This window comes from Strongylocentrotus purpuratus, unplaced genomic scaffold, assembly GCF_000002235.5.
Source record: "Strongylocentrotus purpuratus isolate Spur 01 unplaced genomic scaffold, Spur_5.0 spur5_contig_834, whole genome shotgun sequence".
NCBI classification, from domain to species: Eukaryota; Metazoa; Echinodermata; class Echinoidea; order Camarodonta; family Strongylocentrotidae; genus Strongylocentrotus; species Strongylocentrotus purpuratus.
Genome location: NW_022145540.1, coordinates 182,501 through 197,462, shown reverse-complemented (window position 1 = coordinate 197,462; position 14,962 = coordinate 182,501). Strand labels below are relative to the sequence as shown.

At 38.2% G+C, this 14,962-nt stretch overlaps 1 protein-coding gene across 2 annotated transcripts in view; it reads left to right on the top strand.

The window, feature by feature from the left end:
• The first annotated feature begins 2,093 nt into the window (after positions 1–2,093).
• LOC583833 (protein NDRG3) overlaps positions 2,094–14,962 on the top strand; it is a 31,354-nt gene continuing 18,485 nt past the window's right edge. For both annotated transcript variants that reach the window (XM_030984724.1, XM_030984730.1), the window contains exon 1: positions 2,094–2,128. In XM_030984724.1, coding sequence (XP_030840584.1) covers positions 2,109–2,128 — 20 coding nt within the window. In that variant the 5' untranslated portion in view covers positions 2,094–2,108. The remainder of the gene's footprint in view (positions 2,129–14,962) is intronic.

Sequence of the window (14,962 nt, the reverse complement as noted above, 5' to 3'; positions counted from 1 at the left end):
TGAAAAAAACCTCCGCAAAAATGCAGATGATCCTTATTTTCAGGACGCAATTTGTCAGCGTTTACAAGAATATCTTTGTTTATGTGGACGATCCTCATTCTCAGACCAGCGCCTCTACTGATAATGGTGGTTCCATCGTGCATCGTTGGGTACGTTGGACAAATACAGGGTACTTAATACAGGGCTGTCAACCCTCTTGCATTTGAAGGGAGTCTCACGCCTCCACACTCATTCTCCTGCCTTCCCATCAGCTCGTAGCGGGAGACTCCCGCCACCACGCCCTTTCTACCGCAATCTCCCGGTTTATGAAAAAACCTCTCGCCAAACATGTAAAATGAACCAGCGTACCGTATCGTATGCAATTTTTTTTTTGCTTGATAGGGGGGGGGGGGGGGGGGGGGGGTTAGTGAGCACTTCAATTTTTTTTTTACTCAACATCTTCCCCCCCTTCCCCCGTCGAGCCCCCAAAAAATTGCATATGAATGTGATCTTCCTCGAAGCAGTTTCCCAAAGTTGACAGCCCTGCAAATATGGATATATTTTATAGTAATTAGTATAGTCCAGAGTCCAGACCCAACTATCAATATCTTGACTCTTCCAAAATCTGTTTGATAGAGATTATTTGTTAAAATGCTTTTATAAAATGGTCGCTTTTGCCTTAGATAATCTAGTATTTTACTTAAAACATGGATCAAATCTCACCAACAATAATGAATATTTGTCTTATAAGTTATATACAATTTTCTACCATAAGTCCTTAAAAAATGTATTAAATCTCGCATGTACACCTCATTCACGTTCCCAAAATCTCTGGTAAAGGGGTACTTTTTGCTAGTGAGGATGGAAAAATAGCTGCACGCAAAAATGATCCTATATAGTAGGCATACTCACTTGTGTGTTCAGTTTGCATTTTAAGTATGCTTAAAAACCCCTGCAGTAAAGTGAGTAAACTGAGTTTATTTCTGAACTGTTCATCAATAATTCAATATGTATTTCAATATTTATATACATCTACATGTACAGTAAAAGATATACTGTATAGTGCGGCCCAAAATACATGAAAACCAACAACAAACAATTATTGTGAACAAACTACTATTATAAGAATATAGTTCCTTGCTTTTTAGAAATTAGTCATGCTTTAAAAATTAAAATGGTTCAGTGATCATATTAATACATACATGCTTCATGGAGCAACACTGTTTTTGAAGTAGCATGTATGGATAACTCAATCAAAGAATCATTTGAAAGCATACATGTATGCACCGTACATGTACCTCTACTTTATGAAAAGCAAGTAATCATATTAATTATATCAGCTCACATGATGTAGGTTAATGCTACTTAATGCCCACAATAATAATTTGTATTCAGGTTTCATTTTTTCTGGGGCGCACTGTACATGTACAATGTACAAACTTTGACATGCTATGGCAAAAGATAGTGGTACAGACTGGTACCACCGTTAACCATAGTAGCATATTCAGGAAACGATCATATTCATCTTTTTTCAAGATGTTTTTCCTCACTATGCTTTTAATTCAGTATACGGTAAGTTTCAGTCAATTCAGTGGATCATGATTGTGCAATGCATGTATATTCAGCACATGTAGATGTACAGTGTTACTTGTTTGTCTCAATTTTATTGTAATATTCTCATTGCTAGTGTAACTCTGACCATGGAATTGTTTTTTTCCCTTCTCTGACTGACTTATTGAAGTGCATATTCACTATATTTCAATGGGGTTTTTTTCCAGTCGGTCTACTATAGTAGCTCATGTTCAGCATTTTTTCTCCTGACTTTTTCCTTGGATAGTATCATCTACAAAAACTTATCACAATAATGGGGACATATGACATTTACATGTATTTGTATGTTTTTTTTCCACACATCACAATTTGGTCACAGTGAGGCACTATTTATTTAGGAGACTTACCTTTTTGTAATACAGATGTGATTCATGTACTGTACATGTAGGTCCACATTTCTACCCCAAGATATTATGATTTTGCAATTCATCTCCTTATATTCTATTGAAATATTTGATAATTCATCATTGTTTTTGCACTCATTTTTGTTGGCAAATGAAGAAAGCAAACTATACAGAATGGAGCTCCAGGTTCAGAAGTGAGTACCTTATATCATGAATGAAGAAGAAGAAGGAATAAAAAATAATTTACTAACACCTCCCTCCCAGCTCCCTGCACACTGCATGTTCAAAGCCTCCCACCCCTGGTATGCAGTTTGGATGTTACCATGCTGATTGTATTTCTTATTTTCTTTAAATGTGAAAAAGCTTGAACTTAATTGGTGAATGGTGATTTATTTATTTTTCATTTAAAATACAGGAATATTACTAAATAACAAGTATAAAAAGTAAAATTGCTGATATTGAGTAAAGCTTTGAGAAATTGTTATTAAAGTTTTGAATTTGATTTGGACTTTATTATTAAGTAGCAGAAAGCTAATAATCTTTCAGAATTCAGATTGAGCGATTAAACATATTGTTTAATAGCAAATGCACTTTAAATCCAGTGCAGTCAGTAGGCCTACATGTGTATTTTGTATGCGTGAAAATATATGTACTTTTGACATGTAAACATCTTTGGGTATTACATGTACCGGTACATGCCGGAGTTCAGAGTTGGTTGATTGGTATTTTGATTTAAAAAGTATTTGTTTATCACTTTATGAGAAGCAAATCAATTTTAGAGATTGTTGAATTGCTTATTGGTAGGAATGGAGAGTGAATAACAATACAGCTGTTATGGATCGAAAAGGATTAGCAGGGTTGTGGTTTTGTTAACATAATCTATTTTTTCTATAAACTGTGGTTTTAGGGTATTTTACATGTTTTCCATCAGTTAAGTGAGGAATCTGTATTTCCCAGAGCTCTCACTATTAGCATGTTTGAATGACCATTAAATGTGTTTGTTGGAATGCAAGATGCTTAAATGTTACATGCAATACTAATTTTAATGGATTTGATTGATTTTAAGTTAAGGCTTGTCAGAATTGTTATCTGAATCTTATTGCATGTCCTTGTTTTGTTTAAATGTTTCCTTGTTTGTTTTGTCAGTTATTGTCACAGTTTCTTTTGTTTTACTACCTTTGTTTTATTATTGATGAATGCATACAAAATTGGAGCAGTGATTGCTGGACCATTTTGAATGGGGGGGGGGGGGATCATCGGGGATGACAAATTGACAATCAATTTGCAGAGTGCAGACACAATATCTGAAAACTGTCAAACTTACAGGCAAGGAAGAACAAAATGAGGTCCTCAGAAAGGTCACATTTGAAGAAAGAAGATATGAGGGGGAAAAATGGATTTCGATATACATGTACATTGTATTTATTTTCTGTCATATGATGAAAAGTCTGCCAATGATTCTGGACTGGGAGACAAAGTTTGAATGGGGACAATCATTTCACCCCCTTCTCCCCCGCCCCTCCCCTCTTCTCTTGTGATGCCCTGTTGGGAACTAACCTTTAAAAAGTTATGCTCCCTTCTGCTTGCAATATTGATGTTGAGAAAGGACTGAGGCATAGATTAGCGGGGGTGTCTACTGTCTATAGATAGATTGTGAAAAATGTGTTTAGGGGCTCTCACAAAAATGCCAACATGAAGAAAGTGATGCCGTTCGTGTCTCCGGAGGAACTCCATATGCTACACTGTTGCAACATGCTCTTCATAAATTATTGACAGAGGTGCATGTGCTGTCTGTCTATGTGTTTGTGCATGTATGATGTTTGTCGGAACCACCATGCAAGGCATATAGAGGGGTTACCACGGCGATGATGATGATGAGGATGAAGGTGCATAATGCTGGGGGATTGTGATGGAGAGGGAGAAGGCCGATACAGGAAGGTGGCACATGTTAATGTACTTTACAGTGACATGTGTTGGGATAGAGTCTGCAATAATTTGATGATCACTAAGCTGATATTAAAGGAGAGTGGGGAATAGACAACTTCACATAATCATGAATGATATCTGGGGTTCTAAGAGTGAATTTACAAAAGGGAGGAGGGAAGGATAGGGGATGAATCGTGAATGTCTTTAGATGTCCATTAGGCTGATGAGGGATGATAAGATTATTGATCAGGAAAGCTACAATTTCACATCAATAATGATATCATAACTTCTACGAGGAGATTACATTGGGCCTTATACAGAAAGGCAGATCTAAGGAAAAGGAAAAAATAGGAAGGGATTGAATAGCAATATCATGGAAACATCTCAATGCTTCCATGTGGTCTGTGGCAGCATTTTATTTCCAGACATTTTGCTAAGTTGGGACATTGGTCAATTAAGATCGAGAAAGAGGTATACCATATTTTAGTTCTAGACGAGCAGAACTTTATAGGATAATTGCAATTGTTTAGATTTTGCTGACTAATTATTAGTCAACACAAATACATCCTGTTGGACAGTTAATGCAGCATTACAAATAAATACCAATCCAGTGACTTGCAATCCACTCATCCATATCCATATTCAACACACTGCATACTCATAGATGTATTGTTTCTCTATATGTACAAGGGTCATTTTAACTTTGTGATGTCATCAGGGGGCAGTATTCACAATCCACCAGCCACTATTGATCTGAGTATCAGTGGTCATAATCAGTGGAGCTATTTCTTTATTTGCACTCTTGGACTGATGTAAACAGACCTTCATCCTACATGTATATCACACACCACACGCAGTGGTGGCGATCGTGTGGGGGATGTGTCACACAAAACCAACTGTAAACATGTACTTTAGTTGCGTTTTGCATTGACAACGTCATTTATACTGTAGTCCTCCACTGCTCAAGAAGAGTGTGTTAATTCCATTAGAGGATTTATTGTAGTTTCATGTAGAAAATTTGTGGTAGGAATTTTGAATTTTCTGCTTAAACTTGATTGGATACCCTCCTGGAAATAGAGGTACAACTGTAGCCTTGGAGAAAAGGTAATCATGTTTTGTTTTCATCAGGTTAGGACAAATGGTTGTTGTATACATGTATGTTGCATTAAAAGAGATGCCAAATTCGTTGGTAGACTTTACTCTTAATTTCTGACAGTAGTTTTATGCAATACAATACATTTACATGTAGGACATGTTAGGATTTGAATACAATAACTGGGACAACACTCAATTTTGTTTCTGTTTTTGTACTTTTTTTTCTAACTTGTTTTCTTCTCACTTGTTCATATATATATATATATATATATATATATATATAAACTTTGAAATGCATAGTGTTGTGGTGTTACCGGTATGTGTTTTAATCTCGTTTTATACTGTATTTGTATCGTCAAAATGTTAATGTTCTGCTTGACATGTTCTTGTATTTATATATATTTTTATGCCTCCGTTACGAAGTAGCCGGAGGCATTATGTTTTCGGGTTGTCCGTCCGTCCGTACGTACGTCCGTACGTACGTACGTCCGTCCGTCCGTACGTCCCGTTCTCGTGATCGCGTTATCTGAAGAACCGATTGATGGATTCCTGCCAAACTTTAATCATGTATGTATCTTGCAGAGCCGATGAACTGATTAGATTTTGGGGTCACGAGGTTAAAGGTCAAAGGTCACAGGGCTCATTATGTATGCAAAAACAGCTCGTGATCGCGTTATCTGAAGAACCGATTGATGGATTCCTGCCAAACTTAGGTCATGTATGTATCTTGCAGAGACGATGAACTGATTAGATTTTGGGGTCACGAGGTCAAAGGTCAAAGGTCACAGGGCTCATTATGTATGCTGAAACAGCTTGTGATCGCGTTATCTCAAGAACCGATTGATGGATTCCTGCCAAACTTAGGTCATGTATGTTATTTGCAGAGCCGATGAACTGATTAAATTTTGGGGTCATGAGGTCTAGGTCAAAGGTCATGCGGCTCATTATGCATGCAAAAATAGCTTGTGATCGCATTATCATTAGAACAGATTGTTGGATTCCTCCCAAACTTAGATCATGTATGTATCTTGCAGAGCCAATGAACTGAGTAGATTCTTGGGTCATGAGGTCAAAGGTCAAAGGTCATGGGCTCATTATGTATGCAAAAATAGCTTGTGAACGCATTCTCATTAGAACTGACAGATGGATTACTATTTAACTCGGAACATCTTGCAGAGCCAATGAACTGAGTAGATGTTAGGGTCATGTGGTCAAAGATCAAAGGGTCATATATGTATATGAGAAATTGCTTGTAATCACGATATTCTGAGAACCTGCTAATGGATTACAATTGAACTTGAATTTGAACAATTTCTTCTGTTTTGGTTTGTAAAATTGCTCTATGACGGAGGCATCATTTCGACTGCGCGCAGTCGAAGTTCCATCTAGTTTATATAATATACATGTACCTGTATGTATTTTTTGTTGTTATGTTTTTGGTTTTTGGGGGTGATTTTCTGTCTTATTATTATCTTGTATATATACCGGTACTGGTACTTTCTCAAATTTCTTATATGATATTAAACTGTACTGTATACTCTTTGGAAAATGTGATTTATACCTGTGCTGCTTTTTCAAACAGTGTACCATAAGTACAGTAAATGGGGCTTTTATCAAAAGCAAACTTGGCAAGCTGGTGGAATAAATGCATTTTATAATGGTGATTTTGAATGTGTGCATCCCTTTTCCCAAATTATTAATAGAATTATTTAATATCTTTTCTCTGTTGGAGCCTAACAGTTCTTTGAATATATGTTTTATTTGAATGATGTTGTGGGCTGTTCAATGGTTGGTTGTTACCTTGCTAACTTTTAACATTTTGCATTTGAATTTGTATCTAATCGATAATGCATCACAACCTTTTTTAATGGTTGCCCTTGTGCATGTGTACATGTACATTGTAAATGTACTCAAACAATTGTATCCTTCTCTTAAATGTGTCATGACATTGCCTTAAAGGTAAAGACCAGTTAAGGTCATGCGATTGCATTGTGAAAGAAATGTTGTGGAATCGATCAGAAAAGGTTGATCATCTAGCATCTAGCATCTGCAAGGTTCTGGAATCATCAAAATGATAAGAAATTTGGCCCATTCTTCGTAAAGTTACAAGCACTATACACAGAAAGATGTATATGGGACTACCCTATATCTCTCACAGACCATGAGAGAAACAAATTTACCAAATATATGAATTACAGTATTGCTCGAAATAAAGTAGACACCGTACCGCCGTGTACCGCGCGGGAGCAAATTACCACGGTAATTTATTGAGTACCGCCACCCAACTGGTTACCGCGGTACTCCCACCTACCATAATGTCCCGCGGTAATGTACCACATTTGGGAGTCCGCAGTCTCGTAGAACACGAGATTCTTGTATGTTTAGTCTATCCTCAAAACATAAATAAAAATGTGTGTGTTAATGTGAGTGAGAGATGTATGGGGATTTCAATTTTTTTGATCTGTAATGAATGGAAATTGCCGATTGACCGACTTGATTCCACAAGTTCGCACGTACTGCACATGATGGTTGTTAGCCAACTAGGCATCGTTTGTAATTATCTGGAAAAAAATGTTCATTAATAATGAGAATAAACGAGTTTGGGTAGGATTTCACCATACCATCATTATTTCAGAACAATTGTTGAATATTTGAATAACGAAGAGCCTTTATTTCAAGAGGTAAAAGCAGCCACAAATACATTGAACATTATAATGGTCTGATAAACTTAAACTACCCCAGCGTGTAACCTAGTAACCAAACACGATGAAACAAAGGGATGAATGTAGGTCAATTCATTCATCGATACGCGAGGCACGCAAGTTTGATAACTACATAGGACATGAGTTATTATAAAGTATTCCCACGTCCCACATCGCTTTGCTCATTCTGGTTTGAAAATACAAACGACTTAACTAAGCATAATCACGCAGCTGCAATTTGTTTAGCTACAGGATGATCAATGATTGCATACTTACCTGATACTATGACGTGTCCCACTTTTAAAATATCCATGTTGAACTATAAATCCGAAAATCAGATGAAAGTTATCCCAGTGACATCCATGGTTATCCGAAAGATTAATTCCCTTACACACGTTGTTGGAACCACCGATGGTATAAAAGCTAAGTCTAGTTTCAGACACAATAATTCCATTTTTAAAACCACTACAACAACGATTCGTACAATCTCGTTCTATCTCTAAATGGTGATTTTCAGATGAAAAGTTAACTCTTCTCATTGGCTAAATAATAATTTACAACTTTATTTTTTAAAAGCAAATAATTATTTGCTCGTTTTCAGTTGTCATTTATGGTATGGCGTCTGAATTGGCAGACTATGCAAGCCCTTTCAGTTTCAGCTGGCTGGGGCGTGTCATATTTCTTAGATAAGAACTGTCAAAACATGTCTGGGAAATGTAATCACGTGCAGGAGGGAGAGAGAGAGATAGAGAGAGAGAGAGAGAGAGAGAGGGGGGAGAGGGCAGAGAGGGAAGTAGAAAGACGGGGTTAGGTAGAGGTGTGGAGGACAGTGACCTCATGTCATTTACTTGTTAATCAATCAATGTTTGACGGGACTTGTAAACATCCATGAAGGGTGATGTCTTCAGATGACGAATCAAAGAATAAAGGATAAAAGGAAGGGAAATACATGTAGATATTAAAGATTAAATGATATCAGAGATAGGAAATATATGGAACGAAGAGGCGACTGTAAAGGAATAAAGTATACAAGGAAATGGATGGGAAGAATCAGAAACTGGATAAGAATAAAGGATTCGTGGGAGAGGAAATCTACATGGGAGGAAGAGGAGACTTGATATAAATAAATATATATAGATATATATATAGGACGAACACCCCCGGCCAAGGCAATTATCCCCTCCCCCTCGGAAAATTACCCCCTTTGATTTTCACCCCCCCCCCCCGAAAAAAAATGCAAATTATCATCAGGGTGGACTTCCCCTTCAATGAACGGGGGCGGGGGGGGGGGGGGCGGGCGTATATTTGTCCTAGGGGAGCTAATTCTCCTCCGTGGATATTCGTTCCGGGGGGGGGGGGGATATTTGTCCTCGGATGTTAAAGCCCACGGGGGTTATCGTTCCTGGGGGGGGGGGGGGGGAGGGGGAGGGGTGGTGGTTGTCCGAAGGTTCGTATTTCCGAAAAATGCAATAGGGTTCATAATCCGAAAATGAAATAGGGTCCATAATTCCGAAACTGGAAAAAGGTACCTAAAAAGAAACGAACATTAAAATGAATTCAGGAGGCCGAGACGCCCCCCCCCCCATAAGACTTAAGAGATCCTAAATAACTGTAGAGAGAGACATAGACGGGGAGAAATAGTAGAAGACAACAAAAGATAATAGAAAAGTATAAAGGACAAATAAAAAAAGGAAAGGAAGGAATGAAGGAAGAGAGGAATATTAGAAAAGGAGGGATAAGAGCGCAATCGATGATATAGAGTGAAAGATAGAAGGGGGTATCATTATTGATTGATTAATAAGGTGATAATTGGAGGTCCGAGGCCATCTCACCGATTTCGTAATATTTTCTGATTCATTTATTGTTTGTTCGTTTGTTGCTATTTATTTGGTATTTGTTATTGGCTCCCCTCCACCCTCTTTCTTGTATTCATGGGATTAACCGTCTCCCGTTATTATGGGAACAAAATGTACATCATATTAACCCCCGGCTCCCCCCCCCCCCCCCCCTCCCGCTGGATCTAGTGTTTACAAATAAACTTGGTTAATTTTAAAACAAACAAAACGGAACAGGTCAATATATTTCACGAGTTGTATAAACAAAAATAGTTACAATAGAGGATCTCCTTCCCCCTTTCTTTCTTCTTCCTCTCTTCTTTATTTCCCTTATTCTCATTCTCTCTTTCTCTTTTATTTTGGCGGGGAGGGGAGGGGGCCAAGCACGCTCCTTCCCCTGGATCCGCGCCTGTATTTCAGGCTTTTCTTGAGCGTTTTTAAATAAACCACGTCCGCCTTCTAATGTCAGCTAGTGCTTTGAATCTTGCCTAAACATTGAAAATTGATAATTTTGTTAATATTTTCTCTTCATGTGTAGCCCGATAACCCAGGCAATACCTCATTTGCACTCAGCCATTAGAAAGAGAAGACGATAGAAATAAAGCAACATAACATATGGAAAGAATTATCTTGCGGCCGCCAAATAATCTAGCTTTATTTCCTCACGTTATGATGCAGATAGAAAGAGACATAAAACAAAGAATAACATGAGAGATAAAAAGAGAAGATAGAAAGATAGAAACAAAGAATAATAACAGGAAAGAACAGAAGCTGGAAAGGAAAATAAAGAATTTCAAAATGAAAATAGAAAGAGGAAATGATAGAAGTATAAAAGCAAAGAGTAACATACAGAAAATAGAAAGAGAAGAAGGTGGTAGGATAAAAACAAAGAATACCATAAGGAAAGGTAGAAAGTGAAGAAGATAGAAGGAAAATAACATAATCATGATAAGGAAAGATAGAATTATCTGGCGGCCGCCAGACAATTATGACTTGGTTCGTAAGTATATGTAAATTGTATTGGAATGGGAACAAAACAGTTCAGTTCATCTGAAGAGAGAGAGAACCCCTTACACATCAAAATTTGAGCTGAGCCTGAAAGAAACCGGACTTCAAGAAATCTTTTATGAACAAATTCTAAAGGTCCCCTTATTTCAAAGAGCCCGATGACGAGGGCGCTGGCTGGGAGATTAGAGAAACAATACACCTTTTATGAACCAATTCTAAAGGTCTCCTTAATGGTATTTAATGGCATTAACGGATTAAATACTGATTGCATATAGTGCTCGATAAAATCTTGGGTTTGGGCACATTTTCTGATGCAAGTTTCACGTCAATTATAGGACAGGAAGCAATGTGTTTGGACGTGTCGTATGTTTATCATGACGCCGAGAAAATATCGATTGGGAAATTGAGAGAAAACTTCATGTACATCGTTGATTTATCCTTTGTGTTACGATGTAAATCCTACTAACATCGTTTGCCATTATGGATTATTTCGGATAGGAGAGGTGGTGAAAAGAGTAGAAGAAAGATTGGGAAAGAATGAAGTAAACATTTTGCATGAAAAAGCGGGTGAAATAGATGATCAAAATTAGAGGAAGAAAGAGGATGCAAGAGAGAGATGGAGGCTGTTGAAAGATCAGAGGACTGAGTAAATGATACGTTAAGGTAGAATGAGAGAGGATATATGAGAATTGGTGAAAATAGTAAAGCAAGCAGTGGCGGATCCAGGGTTTTCCAATTGAATGAGAGAGATGGTGAAAATAGTAAAGCAAGCAGGGGCGGATCCAGGGTTTTCCAATTGAGGTGGGGGGGGGGGGGGGGCGGAAATTAAAAAACATTCTTGTTGCTCGTGTTGGGGGGGGGTAGTGTGAGCACTACAACTATAATCATGTTTTTACTCAACAGCCCTTCCCCCCCCCCCCCCCCCCCCCCCGTCTTGAGAAAAAAAAGTAACTTTGTGGTTACCATCTTATTTTAAAACTTGTTTGGGCAGGGGTGGGGGCCGTCAGTGTTTTTTGCCAGGGAGGAAAGGCCCCCGTTGCCCCCCCCCCCCCAACCCCTCTATTGGAAAATCCTGAATCCGCCAATGCTTCCTAAATTTTGTTAATTTCCAATCTAAATGGTCCGTACGCTCTAATAATTGAACAATGATGTTCTCATGCCACGTGGCATTACTCTGTATCGTTATCCAGTCACAACAACGGCTTGCAAAATAATGACATATTTATTACATTCCCGCCATGTCCCGAGTCGGCGCTCTCAGAACAAAGGTGCGTAACACTTCGCGGTGTTTTAGAACTTTGGTGTTGATTGACATGACACCACATTTAAGATACGCAATCGGCCTATACAGTGCCTCCCAGGAAAAAAAAAACGAAACCGACAATTGTCAATGTTTTATCATAACTTAATCACAATTATAAGAGGAGAATGGGTATGAAGAAAGGACACTATAGAGAGAGAAAAAGATGGAGAGAAGAAGAGACTGGATAAAGGATACTAAATAGAAGGAAATAGATGGAGAGAAGAAGAGACTGGGTAAGAATAAAGGATACTAAAGAGAGAGGAAATACATGGAGAGAAGAAGAGACTGGGTAGGAATAAAGGATACTAGAGAGAAGGAAATAGATCGGGATGAGAAGAGACTGGGTAGGAATAAATGATACTATAGAGAGGGGAAATAGATGGGGAGAAGAGGAGACCCGGGGAAGAATAACTAGAGAGAGGAAATAGATGGGGAGAAGAGGAGACTCGTTACGAATAAAAGATACTAGAGGAAATAGATGGGGAGAAGAGGAGACTCGTTAAGAGTAAAGGATAATAGAGAGAGGAAGTAGATGGGGGGAAGAGGAGACATTGACGTTGTTATTTTTATGCTTCTACTTCTTTCTCTTGTTTCTCACCCCGCAACTATCTTATTTTTAGTATGTTTGAATATTTACACACATTCGTTCTCATGATTTACCCTTGACATCACTTGGAAATAGCAGTTTTTTCAGCATGTCCGTACTCATCAATATTCATGAGCGCATAATCACGCACGCTGTTATGTTGGCAAGGCTCCAAGAAGTCATGTCATATCGTGGGAACCAAAACTTTCTCCCTGCCTGGGTACGTAGAGACCGTACATTGCGTAACATACACTTTCTTTGTCATCAAGTCACACAGAAGAGATTGAGATAAGAGTCGAGTTGTTAAATGATTTAATTATGTCAAGAAGATAAGAGATAAATTTGTTTCTCTGGGGACTTGCTGGTTGAAGACTGGTGGAATGTGACATGGACCACGCGAGCATAGTAAATCAAGTTTAGGGTGAATTATATCTGCGATCTTTTCTTAGTCTTGCTAATATATTACTTAATCCCGAAATCTTGGTCTTGCTATTTATATTAGTCAATCCCGAACCGAACCAAAGTTCGGGTAAAATAGTGCTGAACTCTACCGAACATGGCGCCTGACTAACGGCACTATTGAGGAAACCAATATTTTGTATTCTTTTATTCTTTTTATTAGAGAGGTTTAAAGAAACCCAACCCAAACACCCGCCTGGTTTGAATGTAAACATCCCATAGCTGTCTATCTCTGTACCCCCTACCATCTTTCTTTCTCTCTCCCTCCCCATCTCTCTCCACCTCGTCTCCCCTCCCTCGCATTTATCTTAGTTATACATTTCTCTTCCTCTCTCCCGTCCTTTTCACCTTTCCTTAAAATCTCACATCATGCTCGTCATTTTCACTGAAATAACAGCCATATTTATCCATATTTTAATTTCATAAACCCATATTAGATGTGATATAACTTTGAAATAATCTTATTAATAACTCTTTTGCAATAAATTTGGCAACAAAAGAACTAACCTCCCTGGTTTTATGTCGAATAAAAGAGTTTCCCAACTCAAAAGTAATTGTATTTTGCTTGCATGCAAACTGAATGTCATAAAATGGAGATACATTGTCATCGAGAGAGGTTTTCCAAAATAACTCATGGCCAAGATTATAATTCGGGGAATTCCTGAGCGCGCGCAGTACATATCAAACGTCAACTACATGTACCTGTATTTGGGCCATGAGGTACATTTGCTGATCGAGATCGTGTTGCTTTTGAATTTTAAAAAATCCAGGTTTGTGAAAATGCTGTTTGCGGTCTGTGGCAAATTTTTGTAGGGCCTCATTTAGGTTCCTTGCTTTGACTTTGGTGATGTAATCAGGGGTGGATCCAGGATTTTCCAATAGAGGAGGTTGAAATATGAAAATCGCGCCGATCGATATTTCGGGGGAGGGGGGAGGGGGATGAGCACTAATTTTTGTTCTTTCTTTTTGGGGGGTAGTGAGCCTAATTTTAGGAGAGTTCGTTGTGCTTTGGCATGCGAAAGAAATTGAATTGGCTTATCGGCAATCTTTACAAATCAATATATATATTTTTTTTTAAAGAAACATGATTTTCAATGCAAACTCATGGACAGCGCTATCAAGAAATGACAAAGGCCGTTTGAGACCATGAAAGATAGAGCATTTCGGAGTGCGATCATGTTATGACCTACGGACGGTTATGCTTCTCCAACTCCAACATTATTAGTAACTGAGCTGATCGAGGCGATTGGAGACGCCGCCCGCCGGCGAGCATCAACTGGTCAGCTAATTTTTATAAGCCCACGTTTTCGCGCGGCGCGATCACAACCTTAGCCGTCGACAGAAATATAAGGAATGAAAGCATTTCTCCCGGCGTCATTCATCGTTTAAGTGATTAAACAATTATGGCAAAGCGACGTGCGAATCCTTCCGTTTGATACATGACAAAGGGAGTGACGTACGTGATGGTTCATTACGAGATTTTCTTGAAAATCTCGTGGTACATTTTCGTGGTAATTACCGCCATTTGTGTACCGCACAGGGAAGAGTTACCGCGGGAGTACCGCGGGACTCAATCTTGGATTGATTCCCGCGAGACCCGGCGGTACGGTGTCTACTTTATTTCGAGCAATACTGTAGTAGGCGGTTTCATCATGTGATCATCATGTATTAGTCAAAACATATTCTTTCACATGATTGGTAATGAGAGCTTCCATTTCATTTTTTGAAATTGGGGCGTTTCCAATACTTGTCTTTACCTTTAAGCATGTGTATTTATCATTGATTTTTGTAGCATTCTTGTGATGTCTGCATGTCTGCATTTCTTTTTTTTAATGTTGGTTTGAATTTTTTTCATTGAAGTTATTTTTTTGATATCATTACACATTACATGCATCTACAGCATGTAGACATTTGGTTTGTTAGGATATAATATCTGACAAGTTTGACATGGAAACAATTCTGGAAATTCAATCTAGGAGGACAAATTTTTGTCATTGTATGTGTACTTTAACTGTACATACATGTAATATTATCATTGATATTGTAATGATCTTTATCTCCACTCATTTTATAATGTAATTCAGAAAGATGAGAGCCATGATAAAGGCAATTTC